Source organism: Lactuca sativa, chromosome 6 (assembly GCF_002870075.4).
Source record: "Lactuca sativa cultivar Salinas chromosome 6, Lsat_Salinas_v11, whole genome shotgun sequence".
Lineage (NCBI taxonomy): Eukaryota > Viridiplantae > Streptophyta > Magnoliopsida > Asterales > Asteraceae > Lactuca > Lactuca sativa.
In genome coordinates, this window is record NC_056628.2 from 187,756,396 (window position 1) to 187,783,910 (window position 27,515).

Below are 27,515 nucleotides of genomic sequence, written 5' to 3' on the forward strand. Positions count from 1 at the left end.
AATGAAAAGCGGTTTTGTAGAGAAAAGGTTTCATAGTACCTACCATATATAGAGAGAGAAGAGAGGCAACTTTCCTTATGTAGAAGACGACTGTTATCTCAATCGGGAAACCAGAGATACATACACATATAGATATATAGAGAGAGAAAGAGTGACACATAAAGTAGAGAGAGATCAAAGGAAGACGACGACTGGTTGATTGCTTTGGTCAAGCGTCCTTTTGTCTGCATCAGAAATTCACCCTCAAAGTAAGCAAATGATTTCAACTTCGATTATCACAACCCACACACTCGATCTCTAGATTATTCACAATTCTCTCTCAGTTCTGCGATTCGTTTTTGAATCCAAGAATTCTTGAAGCACTGTCGACCATATATGATGAACTTCTCTCTCTCTCTCTCTCTCTCATACGGAGTCACTGCATATATCCGCATATATATCAATTTGTGGTATATACATTTAGCTGTATACAAAAGCACGAATTGTCGAATTGATTGTAGATTGATTCATTTCTGTGAGTTGTTTCAGTAGAATTGAATGATGAAGCATGAGATTGATTGATTAGGGATCGATTGGTAGGTATGGGGAGGGGTAAGATCGTGATTAGGAGGATTGACAATTCGACGAGCAGACAAGTGACGTTCTCGAAAAGGAGGAGCGGATTGCTAAAGAAGGCGAAAGAACTTGCGATCTTGTGTGATGCTGAAGTCGGTGTTATGATCTTCTCTAGCACAGGCAAACTTCATGAATTCTCCAACACTAGGTCAGTTTAGTTTATCTAATCAGCACTTTCACTATATATACAGCTAGATCTATTAATAGTATTACTCTTATATATCTCGTCATCTTTGTTTTTAATTTTTTTTATTACGTCATAATATATTTATTCACTTCTTTCTGTGTAAAAATTAGCGACCTAGCTAATTAATAACCACGATCATCAGTGTGCGTGATCTTGCTAGAGTTGCATTTGGTTAATATCTTTTTGCTTCTGAACGTTGGGCATATATCTAATTCAAGAAGCGAAACAATTACTTGATCCTCACACATGCATGTTTATGGAAGTACTACATTATCTGAAACATTGTTTGTTATTTAAGTCAAACAAATTCTGTGAACCAAATGAATCACAATTACTTCAAGTGTCTAATTAGAGAAAAATAAAATTATATGATAAGCTGAGAGTGTGAGTGAACAACTGGCTACATACATATATGTATATCATGTATGCTTCATTTGCTTAACTGTAGAGTGTCTTAATTTCTAATGATAATGAAACTTTGATCCTCACAGATGTCAATAAAAGTTCATTACTTAAATTGTTACACTTATGTACCATTCATGTTAAAGTAATCTTTCTTAAACTTAAATGAATCACGATCACTTTTAAATTAGAGGACTATTAATCGATCGATGTAATTAATAAGTAATTAAGTTTACTACAACTTTCTTACTAAAAATAAAAATGTTACATGATCAATTGATCATTAATAAAAAGTGTTGCGATATTTAATTATGATACAAAGAGAGTAACACATTTCTGTAATGTGGTATAATGCTTTTATATATATCTATTAGTAGTACACACACACACACACACATATATATATATATATATATATATATATATATATATATATATAATGCTTTTATATATATCTATTAGTAGTACACACACACACATATATATATATATATATATATATATATATATATATATATATATATATATATATATATATATATATATATATGCATGTATGTATATGTATGTCTAGCCTTACCGAGTTGATAGTTTAGTTGGCTGACCATAATAAACCTGTAGATTGGGAGTTTGGGACCTTTCCCCCTATATACTTGAAAGCCTGCGCTTTTGATGCCTCCAATATTTTTGTTGGTCCTAGGTAGAATAATATTTGATTCCATTAATTTGACACTCTAGATCAGCAACTTTCGTCAAATATATCATCATAGATACACAAATATGGATAATGATCGATCATTAGGTTGGTATATAAATCTCTAATTAAAGTTTACAGCTGGGCTATCTTGTTAATTAGCTTTTTATGTTATGACATACAATCTATAATTAAATTGGTTTTATCAAGTTGCATGGTAGGGGGCCTAATTAGTTAATTAGTTTCAACTTTGCATGTAAATTAATAAATCCATAACATGTAATTAATTGAAGAAAATCAACACTTGCAGGTCCTTTTAAAGGTCTTGCAATGTACAACGTGAATATGTTACACAATATAAAAAGAAAGCCTCGATATGCTAGATATCTATCTATATAGGGGCTTTAAACATATTAACAAATTAATCTATTCCACCAAAAAATCGATCTTCTGATTGAAGAGCTTCAGTCAGATGAGTTACAATAAATAGTTGATGGTTTCCTTCTTAAACAATGAATTACCACGTCCCACAAAGTAGACTAGGATAACTATATTTGTGAACTATTACAACTTTCTTCTATAACAAAATGTCACTTGTGTTTGACTCTTATCATATTTTTCTAACATTCTTTTGATGATATCCAGCTCCAACAGACTTATATACACAATCATCGTTGTCCATTTCATAGTAATTTTAACTTGATATTCTCAGTCCCAACCACTATACACGTGTAGTTGATTCCTTCTAGATAAATCACGTGTTCCATATCTTCAAAATAGTTTCAGTCTATATTTCTATATCCCACTGCACATAATTACGAAATATTCTACAATAAAATATTCATAAATTAACTTGATCTCATGGACCAAATAATTTCAAACACTAAAACTAAATACCACAAGCTATCCTTGAATAATGTGTGCAGGAGTTTATTTCTTCAAGACATATACCTTTTTCTCCGCCATAGGACACCCTTCAAGGTGTGAGACCACGCTATAAAGGTTGTGCAGTTAAAGCCGAAGGGTATACTTGCCACAAACATGGTTCGTTGCCACCTTTGCACACCATCCCCGGTGTCACGATGGTGGTGTCTCGTGCCAATCATTTTCTTCTTCTTCTTCTTCTTCTCTCTCTCTCTCTCTCTCTCTCTCTCTCTCTCTCTCTCTCTCTCTCTCTCTCTCTCTCTCTCTCTCTCTCTCTCTCTCTCTCTCTCTCTCTGAAAGGAGATGGTGGTGAGGTGGAGAAAAACCACAATGCATGGCATGTCTCCATAGCTCATGGCCTAATAATCTCCTATTATTTTTTTAGAACAACATAAATTCTAATGGTGAAAAGGAAAACTCCTAGCAAGACGTTAGATGAAAAAAAAAAGAGCCAAAATGGCTACAACAAAATTGAGCATACAAGTAAGGGATTACAACACCAAACGGTCCAACTCAGACCATACATATTTGATTTATGTTTAAACTAAATAAACACATGCAATTAGATTTCATCCATCAACTTATAGGGGTTGAGAGCATACGTCAGGGCTGGCTCAACCAGTTTGGGGGCTCTAAGCGAACCAAAAAGTTGGGGCCCTTTGACATGATTATTAATTATTTGATTAATAATAACAATGAACAATTACCAAGACAACTACTATAAGTATAGAAGATATAGATTAGCCAATTAGGAATTTAGGATTATACCTGCTGCCTTGAGTTTTGAGAATAGAACTTTAGAAGATAACGGAAAGCTCAAATTTGGAAAACTGAAGTCTAATAACTCAAATTCTGAAATTCATTCAAACCTCCTGTAATCTGTTGTAATCAATGAAGAATAGAACAAAAAATCAGATAACTGGAAAATTAAAAACTAAACAACATTAACCCTAATCAACTTTAACTATTAACCCTAATTAGATAATCAGTTTTGATATCTCAGATTACAAGTATGTCCGATTCCAGAAACAATTTTAACGACACAGTGTAACAGTGACAAACCCTAATTAGATAATCAGATTCCAAGATTCAGATGACAGGTAATGGAAAAATAAAAGTGAAAAGTGAAAAAATTGCACATATCGTTTTCAGTGACAGCCTTGAATCGTTATTCATCAGAAATTTTTGAACAATGGAGTGGAGTTATCAGTTAATAAGAGTTGAGAGTCCGAGAATGGAGAAGAACAAAAGGTGATGTGTGTATTTCAGCGGATCAGAATTCGATTTTTAAGCCGCCCCTAAGAAGAAGAAGAAGAAGAGAAGTGTGATCATTACTTGTAGAAGAAGAATTGATGAATCAAAATTTTGAGGCGTGTGCACAGCAAGTCAACAATTCAGCTAATATGCACTGTATTGGACATTAGATTGTATTGGGTATTTGGGTTAAATGGGCCCCTCTAGAAGTGGGGGCCCTAAGCCCTAACTTTGTTCATATACACATAGAGTCGGCCCTAGCGTACGTATGATTCCAAAATATAAACCACTTTCACACCTTCCATATAAGTCAGAACATAATTTGTATGTCATGATCACTACTAGCCAAACCATGATTAACATAGAAGAACAACAAAATTTCATTTTCTAAAACTAATTGGCGATAGAAAGGATTGCACATTGGCTTATATGCTAGCATCTGGTTTCTCTTTTTACTAATATGGAATTAGGTTTGCACCCCAACACTATACTGCCGCTAGGAATTTTGATGCGTCTACTCCTTTTGGATTTAGTAACAATACCTCTAACAATCATCCTCAGAAGAAGTGTATGATTTAAAAATCCAACTCCAAACTTACAAAGTGAATATGTGTAGGCGAGCCTTATTTTCTTAAGCACTATTGCACATCAAACTCAATTGATTCTTTGTCAAGCTTCATGGTTCTTCTCTAGTTTCTTTTCCACTTAATATGGTTGTTAGGGACATGAAATTTATTAAAGAGTTCATAACAATTTGATGAATTCTAAAGCAGTCCGACAAGGAAAGTTGCTAGATAGGGGAGAGGCATTGGATCAATGATCACTCTATAAAGCAATATTATCATTGCACCTAATTTTTCAACAAGGAGATTATTTGAGAATCTATATCTATATATCATATTATCATATCGTATCATACTATACTTATAAAAGAAGCATTTTTCCTTTCACCACATCAATTTGAAACTCCCAACTTTTCATATTTCCCTATAATATACTTACTAACTTAAATATGTTATTAATTATAAATATTATCATAAATAGAAGACTTCTTGAACTATCAATAACTTCATTATAGTGTTAAATGTATATATCAAACAAACTTTAAAATATATTGTAAAATTTAAAACCTAAAGTAAAATATCAAATAAAGTTTTAAAAAAACTCAATGTATATTTTTTACAAGAATTAAAAGAAAAATATTAAATATAATATACGTAAAAGAACATAAATCTAAAAGTAAAATTAACTAAAAGATCTCCAAAAACTATTTTTTATAATAACTGAAATTTTGTTAAGTTTTTTTAAAATTAATTTATAATAATAATAGTTAAAATAAAATAAAGTTATAGATTAAAATATATTACATCACAAACAATGATTGATAATTTAAATAATCATGACAAAATTAAAATGTGTTCAATTTTTCTTTATATTAATAAATCATTACATTAGTTAATTAAAATAGATAAGAAATATAATTAATTTTATACACACGTAAAACGTGAATAGATACCATTACATGATTGGATTTTAGTAAGTATTATATTATTTATTGTTCAAATTAGTTAATATGAATGACAAAAATATTGTCAATGATATATGATTACTAAAAGGTTAACTATATAATTTTATTTCGCGCAACGCGCGCGCCTAGTATCTAATAGAGGCCATAATACTTAAACGATATTTATTTGAAACTCCAATAACCTTTCAAATTATCATATTTAATTTCTTAGTTAATTGTTATACTCATTTGAAACTCATAAAAACTTTTCAACTTATTCTATTTAATTGTTTGATTAATTGAAATGTTTTTCCTATATAGAAATATTATTTTCATGTTTGATTTTGAAATATATCAGGGAGGAATAAATGTTGTATCAAGGTCTTTCAACTACGAAGGTTAGGATTATGATTACACTTCAACCAAAAACCAAAAAAAGAAGAAGACCATAATGTTAGGTAAGTATAAAGTTAGGTTACACTAATTCCTTTCTTTGTAGCATTAAACTACTAGGAAAGTAAAAAATTTATATATTGTGTTGATAAGGAAAAAAGATAAGAAAAATTAGAAAGTCATAAAATACCATTACCAATACAATTTAAATAATCTGAGTTTATATAATAAATCATAGTCATATAGAATTCATTTTATATAAACAATGCAAACAAAATATTAAACATTCGTCAATAAATTTTAACAGTGGGTTTGTAGGTTTTTTACATGAGTATAGTAAATATCAATTAAGTATCACAATTTGTAGTGGTTTGATATTAAATAATTAAGTATCATAATTATCAATTAAATATCATAAGTAAAAAAAAAATGAGTTGTAGTGCTTTAATGTTAACTAACTTTTAAGTGGAATATAAAGAATTGAAATATCAAAATAAAAATTCAATAGAGCTACTAATTATATTATATTAATGTGCTTAAGTTTATATATTAATTATTAACCACCTGAAAACACTTTATTATTATTTTTTCTAACATGAGAAATAGAAAGATGATTATTTATAAGGAAAACTATTTTTAAAGGGACATATTTTGAAATAAAATTTTATTAAAAACATATTCATGAATATAATTTTATACATCTTGGACACCTTATAAACATTTTTATTAAAAGTCAATCTAAAATAAATTATTTATAACTTATTTTTTCGAAAAACAATATAAATTCAACCAATAAAAATATCTTAACCATTAAATAGGATGTCTATATGAAAAAATTAAATGTCTTTTTAGCCAACTTCATAAAAAAATAAAAATAATTAATGTCGTCTATGTCTCCTCCATTTTTCATGCCAAGAACTATTCATTAAGCCTTAAACATATCTTTAATTCCAATTTACCTATCTTTTTAAATTACAATTCCAGAATAAACAAATTCTGAATTACACTAGAAGGGAATTGGGATAACATCTTTAAAAATTCCATAGATATATGTTTAAAATTACATAAATACATGAATAATTATTAAAATATGTGAAAGCTAAATCATTAAATCATACATGTTATTAATGCAAGTCTAAAAGACTATCATAACCTCATCTAAATAGCATAGATTTTAAATAATATTAAGCTTTTAAATTAATATCTCTGAAGTTAGCACTCTTCGATATAAAGAAGTAACTTGCCAATACATTGCCAAAACCTCGATCTTGAAACAATCTTTTGTACTTTCGTAATCATGAAATTAACGGGACAAATTTCATAAATTAGCCAATTTTCAATATTATATAGGGTAAACCATCATGCATACAACTTACTACATCAACTTTATAATCAAATATATAATTGAACACATGTAAATAATCAATAATGAAGATTAATAACTCAAGTATATTGAACATATATATATATATATATATATATATATATATATATATATATATATATATATATATCAACTAATAATAATAATAATAATAATAATAATAATAATATGTGCATCATTATCTCAATAACAACTATAATGTTTCAAGCAACATATGCATTAGCCTTGATGAACTAGCATGTAAAAGCTACACATCAATCTTTAATCATAATTGTATTTATATTCAAATCACTGGATTCCTTTATGCGTAAATTTGTGCATCGCAACAATGATAATGTCTACATGTAAATTATGCAACATTGAACATTATAACTAAATCACAGTGTAAAACATATCCTATCCAAATCATAACAAAATCAAGTGTATTGTTCAACTCAAAGATAAATAACAAGAGCTACATTCCTTTTCAAATTCCTTATAATGAAATCAATAACTAAACTAACGTGAAGTATATAAATCCAAGCAAAATCTCACAAATCTAGTAAAATAACCTCAACATCACCTGTGAATTTTATGCTTTAATTAAACATTATAAGAAAATCAAAATAATCAACAAATATATATATATATATATATATATATATATATATATATATATATATATATATATATATATATATATATATATATATATGGAAAAATGAATATGTGGCTGTTATGTACCTAAGCTTAGGTATAGAACCTTTTACACGACGTAGTTTTAAACAAAACAAATTCAAATTCATTTTCTCTTAGTTTTGTTTTAATAAAATACCATTGAATTAAGTTCAATTGTGGAATGAAAAAGATCAATTAAAAATAAGTGTTTACATAACTATTGTTTCCAAAATATTATTCAAAATCAGAGTCTCCCAAGATCAACAACATAAAACCAAGGTGTGTACGTTCACATCTTCACCTTGTCACGGTCCTCAGAAATACCTGAAACAAAACTAAAATTGTAAGTCAACGCTTAGTGAGTTCCCCCAAAGTACCATCACATAAACATAATAAACAACAACATGCATAAAGAGCCTTCAGCATGACTAGACCGTCTCATCGGGCCTATAGTCTATCTAGACCTATCTCTAGGCATTCGGCCTGACCAGTCAGCCTCGCAGGCCTTCAGTCTCTCCAGACCGTCCTGGGTATCTTGGCCTTTAGTCTATCCATTGGTCCGCCTCAACCCAACAAACCATAACATATCAATGTGTAACATTATCAATCAATAACAGATAACACTGGAAGTTCTACAGATCTACCAGTCTAATCACATAACCAGTACCACATAACTCCGCATAACATCATACAACAAATCAGGATATCTAATCCAATGGGTCGGCCTTGGTGCCTTCGACCCATAAGTACAGTGAGGAAAACTCACATCACGGTCTGACGAATAATTGAACAAAACACTGCTCCAAATACCAGCTCTACAGGTCACCTATTCAACAGATAGAGATCAAGGCTCAACTATAGCTTAAAATACCCAAAATACCCTTAAGTCAAACTTGGTCAACCCAAGTCAAAGTCAAAGTCAACGAGTCAAGGAGCCAACTTGGTCCACTCAACCGAGTATGCGGGGCGTACTCAGCTCCTACGTTGGGCGCACTCGAGCCTTGACCGGAGTCAGGGAAATGACCATGTACGCGCGGCGTACGCTCAGAACTCCATTTCCCCAATAAGAGCTTAATGCATTAAGCTCTCACGTCCAACTTTCAGATCCAAGGCCAAAATACCACTAAGAGTCGTAAAGTTTCCAACTTTATAACTTTGCATGTCCATTAAGTGCTTAATACACAAAATCTCAACATCTTAATGCCTTAAGACCATCTATAACATGCATGGAGCAAAACTAAGCATCAAGACCACATTTTTATGACTCAAGACCCCTCATAAGGTCTGAAAGGACGACTTATTTGGTTAAGAGCATGTCATGCTCAAGAAATGCCCTAAACGAAGAAATGGCTAGATCTACAAGATAGGAAGATCATGCGAGGAGCTTTTTACCTTTTTGGAGGTAGCTAACAAGTGAAGACTCCTAGATCCAAGCTTCTTCTCAAGCTCCAAGTCTTTATACCAACTTCTTCTTCTTCAAGAACACCACCAAAGCATACAAATGGGCTCAAAATGAACTCTTCTTACTTAGGGTTTGCTAGAGGTCGTTTTTCTCAGATGAAGGCTGGTGAGGGAATGAGAAATGAGAGATAATGATGCTTATATATGGGCAAAACCCTAAAAATTAGGGTTTGAAGATTAACCACGTACGCCCAACGAACTAGGGTCCGCCCTAATACGCCTAGCATACACAACGTACGCTCAGTGTACTAATCTTTTGCCGATGATGCTTATATATAGGTAAAACCCTAAAAATTAGGGTTTGAAGGCTAACCACGTACGCTCTGGTTATGTAGTGTATGCCCAACGTACTAGGGTCCGCCCTAGTACGCCTAGCATACACAACGTACGCTCAGCATACTAATCATTTGTCGAAATTACCAAAATGCCACTATGGGCCATGTTGCACTTTTTCTTAAACTCGAGGGCTAAAAGCAATGTTTATTCATACATAAGGTCAAAATTGAAAACACCTTAACACCGGGATGTTACAAATATCTCAAAAGGTTTTAGTGTAGTAAATGGTCCTAATGTTTAAAACATTTTTGTTTAAGTACAAAAGAGGGAGGAAGTTAACAATTAATATCATAACATAGTTTAATATACCACACATGACGTGGCCCTCTCAAAATCCATACTACTACTAGTCTCGCCCCTAAAGTCTTCAATCTGAGCACGCATAAGTCAAAATAATTATAGGCAATAGAACTACCTAGTGAAAATACTCAAGATTGATTCATTTTGAGCAAATAATGATAGCAATCATTACACTTGTATCAAACCTCCAAAATAAATTTAAAACCAACAAATACCATAAGTATCAATAACTAAAGTGTAGAATACGAAGAGTAAAATAACCAAACGCAATTGGTATATATACCTAAATTCAAATATATGGATATGAAATTCATAAACCAAAGTCAAGAGTTTACTAACTCTTATCCCAAAACCAAAGATGTATTAATCACATCCAATCTCAAGGGCTTAATAACCCATAATATATAATAAAGGAATTAGTATTTCATAATGCAAAGCAAAGTGCTTAGATACCCATCATTTCAAGTAAAAGGGTTCATAATGCTTAATCCAAGAAAGGGTTTAATAATCCATAATCTCAAATTAAAGGTAAGTCTTTCAATAAACCAAAGCATAAGGAAGAATAACTCATAAACTTAAATAAATGGTTTAACCTTTTAAAAAACTAAATATAAGGATTGACAACAAATAGCCAAACAAAAGAATCTATGGAGTCATGAAAAGTATGCATAATACATCACCTTCAACTTTTGTCTAAAAACATAACAAAAGACTCGATAGGTTAAAATGGGGTAATTATATAAATAAACATAATAATAATAATGTTATATGCATCTATCCCAACCTGATTCAATCACATAGCCCAAACCCTCGGCTTGTGTCCTAAAATAACTAGGAAATATGGGCCATCACACAATGCCAAACAGACTTGGAAATATGAGGTATCAAGCCACACTTGTACCTGCGAGGGCTTTTTAAAATTCTGCTCACCATAACAAACAAACAAATATGGGATCACAAAGTCTTGTGGCCACTCAATTCAACCCAATCCTAATATGAATGCACACAAAAGGATGCTCTAAAACCATTTCAAAACTATGCATATATTTTCATCAAAACCATAAATAAGTTTCATGAATACAAGTAACCATTGATACACATATAGCAAGTAATATCATATTATATGATAGACAAACCAAAAAATCATATATAAAATGAAAACAAGAAAGAAAAAAAAAATCAAAGTAGCTATAGGGAATTGGTTGTTGAAATCCTATTAAGTGACCCATTAAGTCACATATTAAGATCTTAATTTGGAAGATGAAATTTCATTGTCTCGAAGTCTTCCTTATGTTAAAACACGAACACAGGAAAAGAAACAGGGACTAATTTAGATATTTAGGTGAGAGAGTTATGGTCTAAACAAGAAATGGTTGAATACTAAGCCCACCTGGGCTTAGCTTGGATGTGGGTTCGCGTCGGTTTCACCAACAAGTACCAAAATCAACTAGGCATACCCAAGTTGATTGAAAAGGGATTTTGGCATGTTTGGCCCAAGGTTTAAATGTAGGACATTGCCAAATATATTTATTTTGCTTGGGGTCTTGATTTATCAAGAATGGTTCCAATGGACTCTTAAACACTTAATAATTATTAGGAAACTTCTAAAACAACTCAATAAATTATAAAAATGATGATTCATTTCCATAAATTATAGATTAGATGACTAGGAATTCAATAAAACTCAAAAGAAGCAACAATTAAGATAGTCTCAAAATTGGCATTTTCACTGCATTGACTCAACTAGATTGATTTGAATAACCTTAAAAGCATCAATTAAATTATGTTGAAAAGTTCAAAACATTATATTACTTCTAATCCGCCCATTCAGTTTATGGTTCCATCCTTCATACATGATTCCAAGTCTAGGTGTGAAGTTATGAGACTCTTTTCTAATAAAACATTTGTGAATTCAAATGGATTTTAAAACACCTTTAAAAACCTTCAAATACATGTAGTGTTAAAATTGTTACTTCTTTTCCAAATTTTACAAAATGATTTTGAGGTTACCATTGATTAAAAACAAGTCCAAACGATTCCAATGGTATGCAATCACTGGAATCATCAATTCCATTAACATAGGAGCTATAGAACTTTGGAATCATCATGAGGATCATCACAAATTAACAATTAACTTCATAAATATAACTAGAACCTAGGTTTGAATTCAAAACTTCAGGCATAATCTAGAGTACAACTCCAACATTAAGTTGAGGTTGCAACCCCTCACATTCCACCATAGAAGATGGAATCAACCATTCAAATGATTTATTAGTGATTAGAGCATGGTACAAGCATTAAAACTCATTCCAATCACAAATCAATCATCAAATTCAAGATTAAAAAATCGTGGGTTGAAAACACACAAAAATCTCTATCAAAGCATCATACAATCAACTATGGAGGAAATTGATGATAATATGATGTTCTAGAGATGAGATAAAAACTAAAACTTCATTGAATCACTTGATAAAAGATAAAAATCAAATTCAACTTTATCACTCAAAACCCTAGATAATGAAATGAAGAAGTTAAAAGAGAAATTATAGCCCTAATCACTTAGAGATGAAGAGGAAATGGTTGAATATATAATTTGATACCAAAGGACTTTCAATTCCACCATGAGAGCTTGGGATCACCATTTTCAAAGTGTGTCTTCCTCTCTACATGTCGTTTGAATCAAATAAGAAAAATGAAGGAAGATCACTAGTTTTCATACTTAATACATATTGCACTACAAACCCTCAAGATTCTTATTTTAAACATTGGCCAAAAAATAACAAATAACTAACACTTTATTTAACTTAGTCCTTCTCGTCAATTTTATAACATTTAAGCCCACAAGGATAAATCAAGCTAACGTAAGGTTAAATTTGTATTATTTAGTTAATTTTTTTAATTCATCTAATCATTTTATTTTATTTTTCCAAAAAAATATATTTTTATTAAAAAAATGAGTTAAAACTCCATGCCCAAATTAAGGGTGTTACACACTCCCTGCTAACTTCCTGAAAGTCTATGAATTTTTAAGATAAAAAGACCTGAAACTCTATGAAATTTTAAGATAAAAAGACCACAGTACCTTTAATGAACCTCAAACTCTCTTTTCCTTTATTTTTCTCTATCTTCCTGTTTTTGGTCATTTTACAACGGTAAGTAGTTTTCTCAAACAAAAAAAACTTATAGTTTTTTCGCATCACATAAACTAATCAAAACACATTTTCAAAAATTTTGTTTTGTTACTACATAAGTTATAAGCACTTCTACCAAAAAAAAAATTTTGAAACACAACCCTTTCAATTATTTCAGTGACAAAATAATAAATTAACATGTTATCACACTTGTATCCTTACTCAAAATATAACATATCTTGGTCTTACATAAATATGATCAGATCGTTGTTTACATATGCGTAAAACTCAAAATATAACATATCTTGGTAATTACATAAATATGATCAAATCATTGTTCACATATGGGTAAAGTATACATGTACATATAATATACTTGCATACTTACTACATTAACTTGATCAATTCCTTAAATCATAAACATCAACTTGCTTTATAAACATGTAATTGTTTGACATATCAATGTCTATTTGCACCATCCATATCGAATATTTATTTGTATATTTATATATGCACACATGCATGCACGCCCATCATAAATAGTATGAATGTATAGATGAGATTGGTTTATTGATTCCTTATTCCTTTTGATTCTCTATTCAACTTTTGTGTTTGCATGTGAGTGTGTATGTGTATGTATGTGTGTGTGTGTATATATATATATATATATATATATATATATATATATATATATATATATATATATATATATATATATATATATACACACACACTTTGCGGAAATACGAAAACAGATTTTATCTTATATTTTTAAAAAATATATATATATGAATTAATAGAATATAGTCCATATAAGGCGTTAGAAACCTCTTTTTCAAATGTGTTGTAGATTTGTATTTGGTTGTTCATTTCATTTTAGTTAATGTAAAATTATTATTAATTAATTTAGAAACGTATATGATTCGTATAAATTTAACATATGAAAAGTTACCTAAAAATGACTCGTCGACTACCCGAAATCGACTCATTAACCCGCAAACTCATATATTTAAACGGTTTATGTTTGCATGTGATATGTTTATTAAACCAACTCTTTTCCTATATCATTGATCATGATTTGCGTACTTTATTTGATGGCCTGGGGAAAGATTGACAACTGTAGATGTGTTACAATAAGTTACTATCTCTTGTCCATTGAGTGTTTATGTCTACAACAAAAACATATTCTTTATCTTTGGGTTTTGGGCTTCTAAGAAGCAACAAATTGTCTCTAGCTCATCTATCGAATGGGAGCAGAAACTTATCATATTATAAGTGAGATCAAACGAGTCTATATAGTCTAAGTATAGTGTTTCGCAATCACGCAAAAAATGTTGAAACTGATTTCATTTCATGGGGGAAAAGACCTCTAATGTCAAAAACTTTGAGTTACAATTTATTTACATATAAGTGTCTACACCAAGCTTGTTGTCAACACAACGGTTTATGTTTCTTAGGTTCGAGCTTCAGGTTGTTCCCCACCCTTGTCTTGCAATCAAACTATATTTAATTTTAGCAAAGGTCTTAATAGTTTGGAAGTCATAATGCACATGGTTATGTTTTCAGTTGAGTAGAAGACTTAACCTTAATTGAGATTTGATAGATATCTTGGAGGGGCTTATTAAACTATATGTAATTTTAGTTGTAATATTATAGCAAGGTCTTATTCTTATAAACTCCAAACCGTTTTACACCTTGGGACTTGAATTTCCATCAAATGTTGCTTTTAGTCTTCTCTATATACGGACTTTTCTTTCAATTCCTCGGATTTAATTTATTCCAATTAAATCATAATTAGATTAAAAAACTGTAGTCCTGTAATTTTGAATTCCTTAGGGTTATTGCTATGTTGGAAATAATTGTAAACCCTGTTTATGATTATAGACAACGAGAGGTAAGTACATTATTGCGACCCAATCAACAAGAATTAATTGTTGGTTCAACCAATCTCCTATTTTATTTTGTAGTGAAATTAAGTCGCTGTATTTGTCTTTGTAACCGATTCTTGTTTTTAGTTTTTTTATGGTCTCATTCTCAATTCCAAGAGGGTAAATTTTAGAAGTACAATACATAATTACATATGCGTTATATATCTGGCATCTATATGAAACAAGTTTTTATGTGGACTGTCTTAAAACAGCACCATAGACAAGTAGGTAGAAAAAATTGGTCATATGGGTGAAGTCAACACAACACAGGTAGCATAATACCAATCAAATCAAATGAACTTTATACAAGAGGGCATAATCTAAAAACTTGTTCAAACTTTCCATATTCTTTGCAATCTGATTTGCCTGGTAAACTGATAGCAGCAATAGTGTATATTTTTATGGGCTAAATGCAAGAATGAGCAATAAACTTCCATTTGTTTATTTATTTAATGTATCCTTTCTATTACAGCTGCATTCTACTTTCACTTCTTTGATAAATCTAGTGAAAAATGCTTTGTATTTGCTATAACTTGATAGATTTTTCAAAGTAGAAAGCTTATATAGGATTAGAAACTAAAGAATATTTGTGCTATACTCTTACCAGCATGAAGTCGGTGATTGATCGATACCACAAAGCCAAAGACGAACAACAAATGACAACTCCAATTTCAGAGGTCAGGGTAAGCTCACAACTACCCTCTTTCATCCTATCCTTCCTAACTTTTACTACTACTATATATGGTTAATACACCCTATGAAACAAATGAAGTAGCGCTCCCTTCTTTCCTACTTGTAACTAGTTTCCAAAAAAAAAAAAAAAAAAAAAAAAAAACTTTAAAAATATATTGAGATAGATGCTCCTTTTACATTAGACCTCTCACCATGCTTCCTGATCCTTCATTTACTGTATTCTGTAGCAAAGATTCTGATTTGTATCATGAATCAGAATCTTGTTTTGGTTAGAGAGCGTATCAAAGTGTAAGGTTCAATTCCCAAATTATGTACTTGTAGCAAGTGTAAAGATATATCCTCCCTCATATGTATATTATATAGTACTCAATCATAAGTATCTATTAATTTAAATTTCTTCAGCTAAAGAAGAAGAATTTAGATTATGTGAAATTTTCTTGTTATAAGGGAAGACCAAAAGATAATTAAGACACAAAAAGAAAGGAGAAGTGGTACTGGTACAAATAGTCAACTAACTTAAAAGCAATGGGAACCATGAGGCAGAGAAAACAGAATGGGAGTATTTTATTTAAGTAGTCTTCATATAAAAACTAAACTGTAATTTGACTACACATAATATTCCAAACATATGATTTTCAATCTAAGGTAGTGTTTGGGACACAGGACAAGATTGGATGGGACTGCAATGAGTTTCTGTGTAGTGTTTGGTTTTGGTAAGTAAGATTAGGACAAAACAGAACAAGCTAGCTTTATGCATCCGGTAAGACAGAACAAGATGTCAAAATTACCACATTGCCCTTGAGTTTCGTAGACATGTCATATCATAATCATATGTAAATAATTTTGTTAAACAACCAAAATCCAAATCATATTTTAATACTTTTATCAAAGATATTTAACAACAAAACTTAAATCCCATTCATATTTTACTACTTTTATTAAAAATTATTAAGTATGCTACAAATGCAACACCAGCAGTTGCATTCTTGTGTTCAAATACTATCTATGTAGCTTCAAAATAAGGACGGAGAGAAACTCATAGAAATTTTGAATACTAGAGAAACAAAAGCAAAAAAAAAAAAAAAAAAAAAAAAAAAAAAAAAAAAAAAAAACAAACAAACAACTTGGGATAGGGAAATCTAAATATCAGGAAACCTAACCATCAAGTGTTGGGAAGTTGACAAGCAAGACAGGAGTGAAGAAGAAAGAAATAGGTACCTGTACTGATTGATGTTTGATACGAATCCAGAAATATTAGCCCCAAATGTGGGTAAGCCAAGAGTTTTGCAGGTTTACTCCAGGAGGGTAAAAAAGGGAATTAAAGAAAGTGGCTAGAAGTTGGCCAGATGAGAGAGAAGAATAAAAGGGGAGGAAGATCTCATGTTCCATTACTTTTCTTTGGGTTGTAATTGGCTCTTAGTCTGTACTAGTCAGAGAGGGAGATTCCCTAGAATTAGTTATTGTTCATCATTACATCATTTCATTCTACATCTTCTTCTTCTTCCCAGAATTCTGTGACTTCATTGATTTTTTGTGATTTTAATTGTTCCAATTCCACATCAATGTTCAATGAGGAGACATACAAGAATGGATGGATAGAAGCCACAGATGAGAGAGTTTATAAAAGCTTCTGCTAAGTACTCCAGGAATTGATGAAAAAAAAAACATCCTTACACCAAACTATAAACATGAAATCAGATCGACCAATCTATCACCAAGGCTAAATAAGTAAATATACAACCTCCTCCCTGAACCCAAAGCCTGAACATGCTTTCTCTCAAACAAGACAGCAAAGGGAGGATAAAGGCTATATAACACTTTTTAGATCTTGTGAAAGCCTGCATTGAAATGATGAACAGCACAGCATATAAAAGAAGCAGTGTGAATGTTAAAGAACCAAAGATTACTACATTCTATTAATAGATCAGATAATGGTAGCAAATTTGGTTTACACTACACTACACGTTTCTTTTCTTTGTGTATTAAGCTTGTATTAATATACTATCACAGTCACAGTATATATGGTGGAATGCACATGCATGATGCACCCCTCTAGTTTGGATTACTAGTGAAATACCTTTAACCTTTCTGCAAGGGTAGGGTAGTAGTTGCATACATCATATATAAGCTTCTCAAGCAACATGCCATGTCTGGAGCCTTGCTAAGAAATCATACCAACCCCTCTAACTCTAAGTAAGATTATGATATACTCACTATGAAAATTAAGTTAAAGAATAGGAAATATGATTGTAGAATTTTAGGTTTCATCAGTATTCTTCCATTCCATAATCCATACTCACAAGAAATACAGGACTCCATTATTCTTTAAATCACCCCTGATAGGGTTACTATTAGAGTGACTTATGGCTGCTGAATGCTGATTACTGAGAGAGTATCAGATGAAGTCATAAGCATGCATTATAAGGCTTCTAATATTACCCAACTATTCTGCACAAGTTGGCAGAGAGGTTGAGTTGCTCCAGCTCCAGCTCCTCACATGGGTGACTGATTCTGGCATACAGAATGCACAAAGAGTACCTTACCTACCCTATAATCTCTGTCCATCTGTAGCTTTATCTTGTGTATTTTATTTTTAATGGTGATTTAAAAACTGTTATGGAATTAGGAAAGTGAAAGGAAGATGATACTGATTTCTGCAGACATGCATCACCCACTGCTCTTCTTCAACAGCTGCAGATGAAGGAGGAAAAGTCAGAAACAAAAGCATCCAAGAGGCGGAAGGACTCTGAGACTTTCCCATTGAAAAATAGTTCGTTTTCTTAACAGATCACTCTTCAAGTCAACACAGATTGAAATGTTCACTGCTGACAGCTTCAAGATGCTTTACTGAATTGAAAGAAGCAATCTGATTCTGGTACCAAACAAAACAATATTCTTTTGTAAGTTTATTAAGCAGACTGCTTCCTTCATCTCAGGAACCACCAAGACCAAAGCAGAAGGACCAAGAATCTGCATGCTTCATGGGCAAGGGGCAGATTCGGAAAATCTGCAGTCGCAGGTAAAATCCATCCTAGAGAAAGCACTAAAGCTTTTTCATCATATTACTTATCTGTTTCCTTCCCACTCACAAAGGAAGGACCTCAGCCACAGTAATAACCCTAATTCAAAAGATCAAAAAAGGGTGACTGATCCCACAATTACAAGCCAAGGAAGGTGATGCCCATGCTTGAACCTCAAACCTCTCTTACAGATTACCAACCTTGCAATAACATCTTCCTGACTTCTTATTCATCTAAGATCAATCTTTAGTACAAGGTTTTTATTTTACAATTTCATTGAGTAAGAATGTGAGAACTGAAAAATCATAAGAGAGGTCTTAGGTTCAATCATGGGCATCACCTTCCTTGCTTTGTCTAGGAACATTGTGATTTATCTTCGCCTTGTTGGCTGTGGGGATGATTATGGGTGGGTGGCATATACCCTTTACAATTGTAGAGAGGCTAATCCACTAAAATTTTTCCTCAAGGATTCAAATAGATATTATTTGATGATGGATAAATCATTAATATATCTACCCCTTGCTTCCTATATAACCCAATCATTAAAATATCCAAACCTAATTCATGCCTTACCTTCAAAGTTCAAACCCAAATCATATCCCAACCTGCGCCCAGCATTTCCCTGAAAGTCACCATTTCTATTCGATAATGTTTTCTACCAAAATGTAGGAACACAAGAGCATATAGCAATCAATTTCGATAGACCACATAGCAAATGAAATCCTCTTTGAATCAAGTCACGGCTGACATCTCTTAAGTCAGGAAGGATCAAACAACATCTTAAAAAAATGTGTGTGAATAGGCAAGACCTTTTATCAGATACATAGAAAGAGATAAGTTTAAATTGAACCAAATACTGAGGGAAAACGCATGTAGCCATGAAAAATAAGCTGATGATCATTTCAAGGTAAAGCTCAGATCCTCTTTTATGCAAAACAAAAGTATCACGACTAAAACATGAGAGATCCACAAGGTGTTGTTAGCTAGATTGTGTAAAACCATGAGCATACTTCAAGCCATATGAGATTCGGCACCAAGAAATGCCTCAAGCAACAAGAGCTCCAGGAAAATGAGTGAATTTCTTGTGTTCACAAACTAAATCATTGTGATATGAAGCTTTCATACGCATTGAATCTCCTTCTAAGATGAAATAGATCTTGGTAAAAAGAAATACATATACATGATGAAACGAAAAGGGGTTGACATTATTGTGCAAAGAGTAAAAGCAATCTGGAGTAACACAATCTCAAAAAATGAAGTGCTGGTTGATGCAGATTACATAACACTCAGAAATTCACGAAACTACTGAAACAATATAGCCTCTTACTATAACACTCAGTGTACGAAGAAAGACTCAGGACAACTTCACTAAACCCTAAACCTTAAATGCAAACACACGCATGAGTTGATTAGTCAAGGAATTGGGGAGCCAAAAAGGAAATAGATACTAAATCACAAGACTAATTAGAACTACAGACCAGGAGAAGCTTTGACTTCAGAAACACACTCACTTCAATGGGATTACAACCAAACAATGTATATGATTGTCAATTTTGACATACATAAGCTAAAATTACAAAAATTTCGATAATTCCCAAAGTTACGATCATGATTTTCTACTCAAAACTATAGACACGACTCTAAAAGAAGCCCATACGAAATCAACATTGTGCTTTGGTTTACATCCTGAAACTTTATGCAACTTTCAGAGAAGTATCTCTTTCTACCAGTGGACATGTCTTTAGTCTTTACATACAAAGAACATGAGATTATGTGTAAGACGGACTCTATCCATGCAGAGAACATTGAGTAACGACTTCTAAGGGATTGGTTTCACTTGTATTTGAATTTATGGATGAATGAGCCACAGTGTTCCAAAAACATGTAGAGGGTATCATTATCATGAATCATATCATAGGATACAAATTTAATTAGAATACGTCTGATAGATAATATTATTGGTGTTCCAAAAAATCCTACTTAGGGCGCTTAAGCATCCATTGGGTGTTCTCCTTATGGTTTTAATTAGAAAGGGTCACTAAATCATCCACCTAGCTTAAGCATCCCTCACCACTTATATTAGCCGCTAATCGTCAAAAATAAGAACTTGAAAAATAATAAGGGGACTATTTCTCATACAGGAAGTTATCTTCTCAATCCTTAATGGCTAATTGGCATCACTAGAACAGTGAAACTAGCCATGTTGAAAAAGTAACTTAGCTTTTAATTCTAACATGTACATGTATTCTGATAATATTCATATCATGTATTGTGAAATGAACCATTTATCCACCGATGTTCCTGGGTGACCCTTGCTAAAACAATTAAGCCCTAGAAGAACAAACCACATAATAACATCAAGTTTTTGAGGTTTGAATGCAGAATCGATTCAGCTAAAAGCGGATGTGACCCAAAATAATATATATCCATCCATCACTTAAGAAGTATTTTTACCATGTTGGATAACTAGTCTGAATTCTCATGTGCATCCATCCGCCCACTCAAGGATCACTTGTCCCCGCATGCCCTTCACGTATAATGCTCCCTTGATACTTAAGACATGCACATATAACTGCATGATACAATGAAACAAATTAGGGTTTGTCAATGCAATGAGTTTTTTAAACATTCAACAACAATCTATTTACAACTCCTTTCTCTAACAATTGGTGAATGCCACCCACCAACCGGTCCCACAGCTACCAACATGGGGAAGGTAAACTACAATGTCCACAAAGCAAGGAAGGTGATGCTAGGCTTCAACCTACAACCTCACTTGTGGATTCTCATCTCATTAGCAAGCATGGAGGGACTCCTTGCTCTAACAAGAGTAAGCCTAAACATGGATACTTCTAGCACTAGTGTCCAAAAAAAAAACGAAACTCAAAAAGAAAACCAAGATAAATGAAAAGGGAAAAATCCAGAAAAGCACAACCATTTATCTACTAGCATTCAGAAAAACCCTTGCATTTTGTTTATATGCAGAGAACCCTTATATTTTTTGCTACCTTTCACATTAACCAAAATATCCGGTTTTTTAAAGAAATTACCAATTGTTTTGTGACATGACATTTATCTTTTTCATTTTTAGGTTAACATGGAATCAAAAATAAGTGACGTTGCCTCTTATCTATGGTAAAACGTGAGAAATAGATCATTTACTCAACAATCATTTACTTAGGCAAATATAAGTGACATTGCTTATTTTTTTTCCATGTCAACTTAAAAACAAACAAGATAAATATATTGTCATAAAACAACCGATAATTTAAAATTAAAGAAAAAACCCAGATATTTGGGTAAATCTGAAATGTAACTGAAAATGTAATGGTTTTTCTGCATATAAACAAAATATAAGGGTTTCTCTGAGTGTTGGTAGATAAATGGTTGTGCTTTTCTGCAATTTGAAAACAAAAAAAAAAATCTGAAAAACCAACAGTTGGTTTCTCCGAAGTCAAAATCAGAAATTTTTGGTTCATTACCAGTTTCAAGTGAAAAACCAAACAGAACCATGTTCACCCTTATCTAACACTAACAAATTAAAAGGGCTGCACAGTGACTTATCTATTTCTAAGTATCGGGACTACTACAGGAAAGTAATCTTTATCGAACAACAAAGAAACCCTACATCGACTCCCTCATAAAGTTATATACATAAATTGATAAATTGGATAAAAAAGACAGAATAACTAATTCACACATTGAAACAAAAACAAAAAGAGTGTCCATTTTCTATAAGAACAAAGATCATCCACAAAGCTAAAACAATATATTACTCCCTCCATTCGAGAAAAATGTAATGTTTGATTTATCATGTACTTCAATATATAGAAGTCTTTGACTAATAATCAAATACCAAAAATACCCCTAGGACATAGGACATAACTAACTGAGAAAACTTGTGCATCAAAATCAATGTCACCAATTTCTTGCTATAATTATCCAGGGAAAAATAGATACATTTGGACTAGAATCCTCAGAAGTTTTGGTAGAACTCAAAACAAAAGTTGCTCCCTTATAAAATAATCAAATACAATAAAAACTTCATTAGAAGGCATTAAGTAGATCATGTTCAGATTCTTCTCCCACCAAACATCTTCAACGTCGTCTTTTTGCCTAATTTGTATGTCCATTTTCTCGTGGGTTATTAAAACATCTTAATCTAGTTTCTAAAAAAATGAATTTAAGCAAAATAAGCATTCCATACTTAACATGCATCCTAGAAAGTTGTGGAACTACTCATATGATACGCAAAGGCAAAGCTTACAACCGGTATAACATTAAAAATAGTCTAGACTCTAGAATAACAAGTGACATCTAATAAAGCCATCTTAATTGCTTAATTTTTTTACTAATTAGTTGCAAATTATGGGAAGACAACAATCATATCATATGAATATAACATATATATCCCAAGACAATCTTTACCCTCAAGTGGAACTAATTCAGGAGTTGTATCATTATATTATTGTGATCCTTGTTGTCTTAATACATGACCACACCATGATGAGGAATAACTCAGAAACAATTCTCCTTAATTACTTAGTTTTTATCTCGAATTGGTGGTAAAAACTAAAATAATCAAAACTCTAAACGGTAATTATCCAGTTTGGGTGGAGCTTCATTTAGTCTCATTTCTTATAACTTATTCATTTAGCACAAGCAAAAAGTATCAGAAAGTTGTCAGCAATCACCAACCAGCTATCATAGATGTAGGCAGTTGAATTGCAAGTAAAGTTACTCATGCTTCATTGCTTCTTCCTAATACTGGAAGTTCTAAATTTTTTTTAACAAAATCGCACCTGAAGTTATTTTAGCATACAAATTCACAGTTATTTTGTTGCATACATTTTAAAGTGTTTATGATGATGACCCTAAAAAATCTCTATTTATTATTTACAGTTCTGGCAAAGGGAGGCTGCAATGTTAAAGCAACAACTGCAGAGTCTGCAAGAGAATCATAGGTAAAATTTCTATCTAACAAGATTCAGTAAGTGCAAAGCATGAAAACTAGTGATACAGACTATGTTCTTAATCCATAAGGACAACCTTTTACATGAATTTCTAAGAGGGCAAATAGTTTGACATGTTACATTCATATACTACATTATTACAGGGCTAAATAGTGAATAATCCTGGAAATAAAAAACTAATAATTAGACTATATTGTATAATAGTTATAAAGTTAATATTTGATATTGAGAAATAAAATGAAATATTATTGGATATCTAATAAAACAGAATTACTAGAGAAAAAATAATAAAGATTTAGATACTTAAATATAATTACGGGAGTAAAGTGAAATATATTGAATAAGGGGGTTAAATATACAAAACATAAAAACAATATAAGCATTTAATAGTAGTTGATACAAAAATAAAAATAAGTCGAGTGTTCCAATGTAATAACCTCTTTAAACATTATTTCATATAGTAATAAACTATTAAAAAAAAAAAAAAAAAAAAAAAAAAAAAAAAAAAAAACCTCCCGTTCCCATTGGAGATGCTCTAACAACAAGTAATCCTATACTTGTAATGCAATCTAGTATCCTTAAGAAACTTCTGGAAATTGATTAAAATATACAAGGATATATTGAGTTTAACAATAACAATTATAGGCGAATGATGGGTGAAGAGCTTTCTGGTTTAAGTGTGAAAGATCTACAGGGCATGGAGAGCCAACTTGAAATGAGTCTCAGAGGTATCCGTATGAAAAAGGTTTGAATCTACTAACCTTTATCTAATGCTAATCTTGTGACTTATATACTTTACTTATGTAACCAAAAAAACTTTGTCTTGATGACAATTGATGAATTGCTATAGGACCAACTTCTTTTTGAGGAAATCGAAGAACTCAGCCGAAAGGTCAAGCCAAAACCTTAAGACCATTTTCAAATGTCAATTCTAGAGAAAGTATATCTTCAAGTAACTTGATCTTTTTTTACTCATTCAGGGGAATCTCATCCACCATGAAAATGTCGAACTTTGTAAGAAAGTAACCCAAATTCGTGAAGAAAATACCGAACTCTACAACAAGGTATTTAATATTTTATCAACTGCAGTGAAAAATATTTCAGTAAAATCATGAAACATAATGAATTAGTAATTTTGTCACCTCCTAGATTTATGGAATAAGAGATGGAGAAGCAGCAAACAGAAATGTATTTTTGACAAATGGTTCAAGCATGAGAGAGGATCCACATCCCCCAATCCATCTCCAGCTTTCTCAGCCAGATCAACACGATGCAACTGATCAAGCACCACTCCATTCTACAAATTTGGGGTGATTATTAATAATCTTTTATTCATTTTGTTATATTAATATCTCAAAGGTTTCAATCATATAGCTAGAATGAACAATTATTTTCTGAAAATGATGCAGATTATAACTACAATAATGAGAAGATGGGTGAACTCCAAAGGCTGTTAATTCATTCCTCATCAAAGATAAACCCGTCTAGTTTAAAAGTTTTATAGTGTTAGTCAGTGGTTACCAGATCATAGACAATTCAGAAATGATGGAATCAAATTTGGAAAATGGAGGGGACCAAAAAAAAAACTAGCTGCCTGTAAAAGATTAAAGAAGCAAATAAATTGAAGGTCAAAGAACTACATGAGTGGGGTTTTATATTTTATTTCATGAATATTTTCACTTAGATGAAAAGTAAGTAAGATTTGTACTTGATTTGCTGAAATCTAAGAAAGAAATGTACATATATATATTTATGAAGATTTGAAGTTTGAACACCATGCCCCACACCACTAAAAAGAAAAAAATGAACATAGAAATATAAACACATGACAGGATCCACCACACAGCATGAAAACCAAGTGGGTTGTTATAAATCATCCCCCCCCCCCCCAAAAAAAAAAAAAAGCAACAAATAGATGCGAACATCATCAACATTTTAGTATGCAAACAAAAAATAAATATCCACCATTTGATTTGTAAGAAAGTTATAAACTTATAATACATGGCAAGGTAAGGGATATTTTGAAAATACGGATAAAGGAGTACACAACTCTTATTATGTCTACCTGCAGCAGATCATTTTGTATTTAGTTGAACATGTAGAAGTTATTCATGTTGTTGGAAACTGTATAAGATTTTAGTTTCATATATAAAACCATTTGTAGTGGATAGATATGACCACTCCAATTATTCAAATTACACATTGGTTCTCTTCAATAAAATCTCTTAGTTGATAATAATTTGCTACGAATTGCAGAAAAGATTGCAAATACCTTCTTTTCAAATGATACTAATTCCCGATCATACCAAATCTGGTACTCATCTTTGTGTATTGTAAATTGTGAACATTTAGTTAAACCATGAAACAAGCAACAAAACTACCAGAATGTGTCATAAACTTATATCTGAGCAAAGATGAGAGTTGTATATATTAAACTTAAAGATTGCTTCAAAACTCCAAATTTATGAGAGCTATACACTAGCATATAGAATATAAATGATATGGTTTTGTTAATTTGCAAACAAAGATATATTACAGATCCTGGTAAAAAAACAAATGATTCAGTCAAACTTTATCTAATATCAGCATTAATAGAACCTTTTCTTAGAATAAAAGATGGTTATGCACTTATGCATACAAATAGCAGGCAGCTCAATAACCTTTTAGAAAGTAGATTAAGAAGGTTAAAAAATTGTTACTCAATACTCATAAACAAAGGCCAAACTAAGTTCAGGAATTTCATGTCCATAAAACTGTCAAGTTCGTTATTTTGGAAAATTAACAAGCATAATTAGAAAAAATACAAAGCACCTGAAATTTCAAGCCATCCACCTTCCAACATGCATTTGACTCCTTTTTTTGGTCTACATGCATCAACTACAGACAATTTTAAAGAGAAATCAAGTTGTAATCCAAGTAAAACCTAGAAAGCTGAACCGTTTAATCGTACACAAAACCGAGCGAAAGCAAAAAAAACAAAAGATTCGTTGTGTCCTCGACAATTATGTCAGGTTTAAAGACTTTGAAAGTTGCAAAAAAAAGAGAAAATAAAGCTTCACCATACCTGTAACTCATGCCAAGTTGCCAACAGGGATCTGCCTTCGATGATTCGATCAAAGCATTTTCCTTAACATACTGACCTATGAGAGCAATTTACAAACAAACAAACATAAAATTATCTTCAAAAATGATAAAAATATGCTGAAACACAAGAAACAGCGAACTGGATCAATTCAAAGTACAATTTACGTTCACAAATCGTTTTCAGAAAACAGAAATCAAGCATTTTTTTTCTTTGTTCACTTTCATACTATTATCCACATTAATATATATCGACGCACGATTAATATCACATTTTTGTGATTTTTTCTCGATTCATAATTGATCGATTCACTTACCAGAACATGTAGAAAACACGTGCACTGTTATCATCGAAACTCGAATCGATTCCATGCTAACACCATATAGACATGGCGATATCGAATTTAAACTGTATGTTTCATGGAAGGAGACAGATAATTTAGCTGCTAGAAAAGATGATGAAGAGAGAAGGAGATATGGTGACGGTGAGGGTTGAAAAATATCTAGAACAGGAGGCGTGTCGACTGGTGCGTGGCTGGGTGGAGGGCTACAGTTGGTCCATAGGGTACCCTCCC

At 31.7% G+C, this 27,515-nt stretch overlaps 1 protein-coding gene and 1 long non-coding RNA gene across 14 annotated transcripts; one reads left to right on the plus strand and one right to left on the minus strand.

Moving 5' to 3' along the window:
- LOC111898851 (MADS-box transcription factor 23) lies at positions 1-25,636 on the plus strand. Of its 13 annotated transcripts, none has more exons than XM_023894737.3 (11): positions 1-248; positions 566-763; positions 15,781-15,856; positions 18,558-18,636; positions 18,803-18,885; positions 23,789-23,850; positions 24,505-24,604; positions 24,710-24,751; positions 24,840-24,923; positions 25,009-25,169; positions 25,269-25,636. In XM_023894737.3, exons 2-11 carry the CDS (start codon positions 582-584, stop codon positions 25,273-25,275), a joined length of 876 nt encoding a protein of 291 aa, XP_023750505.1. In that variant the 5' UTR covers positions 1-248; positions 566-581; the 3' UTR covers positions 25,276-25,636. The 13 variants fall into 13 exon arrangements, with proteins under 13 accessions (XP_023750505.1, XP_023750504.1, XP_042751908.1 ...); XM_023894736.3 differs by having other exon boundaries at positions 580-763; XM_042895974.2 differs by having other exon boundaries at positions 580-763; positions 18,564-18,636.
- Positions 21,023-27,510, minus strand: LOC111898852 (uncharacterized). The gene is made up of 4 exons (XR_002852725.3): positions 27,258-27,510; positions 26,924-26,999; positions 26,671-26,736; positions 21,023-21,458 (listed from the first exon to the last, which is right to left on the minus strand). It is a non-coding gene; the product is annotated as an uncharacterized LOC111898852 (long non-coding RNA).
- Between the last annotated feature and the right edge of the window lie 5 nt (positions 27,511-27,515).

Excerpts from the sequence above, each read along its gene's own strand:
- LOC111898851 (XM_023894737.3), top strand. The coding sequence starts at position 582 with ATGGGGAGGGGTAAGATCGTGATTAGGAGGATTGACAATTCGACGAGC. Across the intron at positions 15,857-18,557 it reads CTCCAATTTCAGAGGTCAGG|CTGCAGATGAAGGAGGAAAA; the intron begins GTAAGCTCACAA and ends CTTCTTCAACAG. Across the intron at positions 23,851-24,504 it reads AGTCTGCAAGAGAATCATAG|GCGAATGATGGGTGAAGAGC; the intron begins GTAAAATTTCTA and ends TAACAATTATAG.